This window comes from Calidris pugnax, unplaced genomic scaffold, assembly GCF_001431845.1.
Source record: "Calidris pugnax isolate Ruff unplaced genomic scaffold, ASM143184v1 scaffold341, whole genome shotgun sequence".
In the NCBI taxonomy this organism is placed as follows: Eukaryota; Metazoa; Chordata; class Aves; order Charadriiformes; family Scolopacidae; genus Calidris; species Calidris pugnax.
The window spans coordinates 1,426,829-1,430,509 of record NW_015091149.1 but is presented as its reverse complement, the minus strand read 5'-3'; the positions used below and the strand labels follow the sequence as shown (position 1 = coordinate 1,430,509).

At 64.9% G+C, this 3,681-nt stretch overlaps 1 protein-coding gene across 1 annotated transcript in view; it reads left to right on the top strand.

Moving 5' to 3' along the window:
* Positions 1–756: 756 nt before the first annotated feature.
* The window catches only part of MSL1 (male-specific lethal 1 homolog (Drosophila)), a 3,927-nt gene continuing 1,002 nt past the window's right edge, over positions 757–3,681 (top strand). The window contains exons 1-6 of the mRNA XM_014959138.1: positions 757–1,008; positions 1,390–1,775; positions 2,570–2,634; positions 2,841–2,908; positions 3,209–3,333; positions 3,454–3,526. Coding sequence (XP_014814624.1) covers positions 806–1,008; positions 1,390–1,775; positions 2,570–2,634; positions 2,841–2,908; positions 3,209–3,333; positions 3,454–3,526 — 920 coding nt within the window. The 5' untranslated portion in view covers positions 757–805. The remainder of the gene's footprint in view (positions 1,009–1,389; positions 1,776–2,569; positions 2,635–2,840; positions 2,909–3,208; positions 3,334–3,453; positions 3,527–3,681) is intronic.

Below are 3,681 nucleotides of genomic sequence, written 5' to 3'. Positions count from 1 at the left end.
CTTTGGCCATCTCTGGCCCCTGCCGTTAAACTCTCTGGGGTGCAGCACCCTGTGATGCCCACAGACCCTGCCCTCGGCCTCCCGACCCCTCTGCGAGGGTGGGCATCAGCCATGGCACCCCTGGTGTGCTGGGAAGCCCATGGGGATGGCTGAGTGGGGACAGCTTGGGCACAGTTTTAGGGTCTCCTGCACCCCGAGCATCACCAGGGCACTGGGGGGACGGGCACGGGGCACCGCAGCGGGTGGCACCGGTCCCACACCGCCTGTGCCAGGGCAATCCTCCGTGATGGCTCGGGGTCGGCTCTTCCCGGTGTGTTTCCTGGCTGCCAAAGGGATGTGCAGGCAGATGCCCGCAGTGGGGGTGCAGGGGGGGTTTCCCCCCACCCCCGAGGTGACCCCTCGCCCCTGCGTTGCAGCTCCTTGCTCGGATCGAGCGCATGGAAAGGCGGGTGCAGCTGGTGAAGAAGGACAGCGAGCGGGAGAAGCACCGCATCTTCCAGGGCTTCGAGGTGGAGGAGAAGCCGGAGGCGGAGGTGTGCGAGAAACTGCCCCTGGAGTGTCCCCAGGACCTGTTGGAGCCCCCCCCGACCCTGCAGCCCAAGCACTTCCCCTACGGCAGGAACGGGAAAGGGCATAAAAGGTTAGAGGGGGCTGGGGAGGGGCATTGTGTGGGGCTGAGGGGGGGGGACACCTTCCCTATGGCTTCACCCTCCATCTGTGGGGCTGGCGCCCCCCCTCCCACCGAAGCCCACCCCCGAGGTGACCCCTCGCCCCTGCGTTGCAGCTCCTTGCTCGGATCGAGCGCATGGAAAGGCGGGTGCAGCTGGTGAAGAAGGACAGCGAGCGGGAGAAGCACCGCATCTTCCAGGGCTTCGAGGTGGAGGAGAAGCCGGAGGCGGAGGTGTGCGAGAAACTGCCCCTGGAGTGTCCCCAGGACCTGTTGGAGCCCCCCCCGACCCTGCAGCCCAAGCACTTCCCCTACGGCAGGAACGGGAAAGGGCATAAAAGGTTAGAGGGGGCTGGGGAGGGGCATTGTGTGGGGCTGAGGGGGGGGGACACCTTCCCTATGGCTTCACCCTCCATCTGTGGGGCTGGCGTTGGAGCTGCTCTGAGGGGCTGCTTGGCACTGGGAGCACATCCCATTGATCCTGGGGGTGGGCAAGGAGTGGGGGGTCCCAAAATGCTCGGGAAACCTGTCTCCATCTGTCCCTGTCACTGGGAGCACATCCCATCGATCCTGGGGGGCAGGCGAGGAGTTGGGGGTCCCAAAATGCTCAGGAAACCTGTCTCCATCCCTCCCCGGCGCGGCAGCCCTGGTTTGGGGGTGTCGGGAGTCCCGGAGCAGGGTGAGGGTCCTCACGCCCGGCTGAACTCCTCTTCCTCCCGCAGGAAGCCGACGTTCGGGAGTGCGGAGAGGAAGACGCCCGTTAAAAAACTGGTGTCCGAATTCTCGAAAGTGAAGAGTAAAACTCCGAAGCACTCCCCGGGGAAGGAGGAATCGAGCGGCTCCTTATCCGAAACTGTTTGTAAACGAGAACTGAGGAGCCAAGAGACTCCGGAAAAACCCCGCTCCCTCTTGGAGACCCCGCTCCGAGCTTCGGCCCCGCCGAAGGGTCCCGGTGCCCACCCTAAGGAGAAGGGCTTCTTCAGCAGCGAGACAGACGACCTGCCCTATCTCTCCACCACCGAAATGTACTTGTGCCGCTGGCACCAGCCGCCCCCGTCGCCGCTGCCGTTGCGGGAGCCCTCCCCAAAGAAGGAGGAGACTGTAGCAAGTAAGCGATGGAGACCCCCGGGCCGTGGGGCAGAGCTGGTGACCAGGCAAATGGGGGGCTCGGTGCCCACACCCCCCGAGCTGGCCAAGGGTCCCGGTGGCAGTGGGAGAAGCTGCAGCTGGTCACCCCCGGGCCGTGGGGCAGAGCTGGTGACCGGGCAAATGGGGGGCTCGGTGCCCACACCCCCCCCGAGCTGGCCGAGGGTCCCGGTGGCGGTGGGAGAAGCTGCAGCTGGTCGGTAGCAGCCCTGGTGCCGGTGATGGGCTCCATCAAACCACATCTCTGGCTCACCTTCCTCTGGCATGTTGCCACCGGGCAGGGCTACCCGGCCCCGCTCGCCGTTAGCCACCCGGTTTGCCCAGCAGCCCTCGGCGCCCGTTTGGGCAAGGGGTGAAGCAATTTCCCGTTGGCGGTTGGGAAACGCGTCTCCGGCTTGTGCCGCTGCTGCGCCGCACGGGTTCCTTCCAGCTGGTACCAGTCCAACCAGTTGCCCCTTCCCCGGTTGGCCTCCTCCGGGGGTCCCGCGGCGATGGCTGTGGGATGCCGAGGGTCCTGGCGTGGGGGGAGCTCAGCACGTCTCCTCTGGGAGCGGGGCAGGTTTCCTTCTGCCCTTGGCTGAGGGGATGGCGATGAGCTCACCCTCCTGGCTCTGCCTCCCCCAGGACCCCCCCAGCCCAGTTCAGGATGGGGGTCTGGGGAGGGGTCTGTGCCCCACAAGGGAGGGACGGGGTAGGGAAGGGGAGGTGGGGATGGGGTTGGAGCTCGGGGTAACAGCCTGTCCTCTCACCCCGCAGTTCCGTCTTGGAGGGACCATGTCGTGGAGCCCCTGAGAGACCCCAACCCCTCGGACATCCTGGAGGTACGTGTGCCATGGCCACCATCGGAGCTGGGATTGCCGTAGGCTCCTTCCTGGAGCAGATTTGGGGTGTTCATCTTGTCCCCGTGTCTGGTGTAAACGGTGTGGGAGGTCCCGGCTCCAGTTGGAGGGCTGGGGTGGGGGCGAAGGGCCCCGGTTGCCGGCTCCCGGTGCCGGATGGACGCGCTCATCCCTCTGTGTCCCTGCAGAACCTGGACGACAGCGTCTTTTCCAAACGGCACGCGAAGCTGGAGCTGGATGAGAAACGAAGGAAAAGGTGGGAGCAAAGAGGGTGATGGGGGTCCGGGGGTGGTAAATTTGGCCAAAACCACAACAGATGCCCAGCAGAGCGGGTGGTCCCCAGGGAAGGGCCCTGGGGTGTCACCTCGGGGAGGGGGGGACACAGGATCCAATCATCCCGGGATGCAGGCAGCAGCAGGGATGGGAGGCAGAGACTCTGCTGGAGGAGGGATGGTCCCACATCGCTGGAGCTCCCTGAGCTCCCCGGGGGGGGTGGAGGTGTGTGCCCCCTCCCTGCCTATGGATTCTCAGTGCCTGGTGCCCCCCGTTTTTCCAGGTGGGACATCCAGCGGATCAGGGAACAGCGAATTCTCCAGCGGCTGCAGCTCCGAATGTACAAAAGGAAAGGGATTCAGGAGTCGGAGCCTGAAGTTACCTCATTTTTCCCTGAGCCAGATGACGGTGAGTGCCTTTGGTTTGGTGGTGGGGGTGCTGGGGGGCAGTTTGGGGGGTGCTGGGGGGCAAGCGGGAGCCCTGCCTGCAGCAGGGGGTGTGTGTAACACTCCGGTGTCTCTCCCACAGTGGAAAGTTTGCTCATCACCCCCTACCTGCCCGTCGTCGCCTTCGGCCGGCCCTTACCAAAATTGACCCCACAGTGAGTACCAGTGTCACCGGCGGCGGGAGGGGACGGTGCCAGGGCGGTGATGGTGCCACATTGATGATCAAAAATAGCGTGACCAGCAGAAGTAGGGAGGTGATTGTGCCCCTGTACTCAGCACTGGGGAGGCCACACCTCGAGTATTGTGTCCA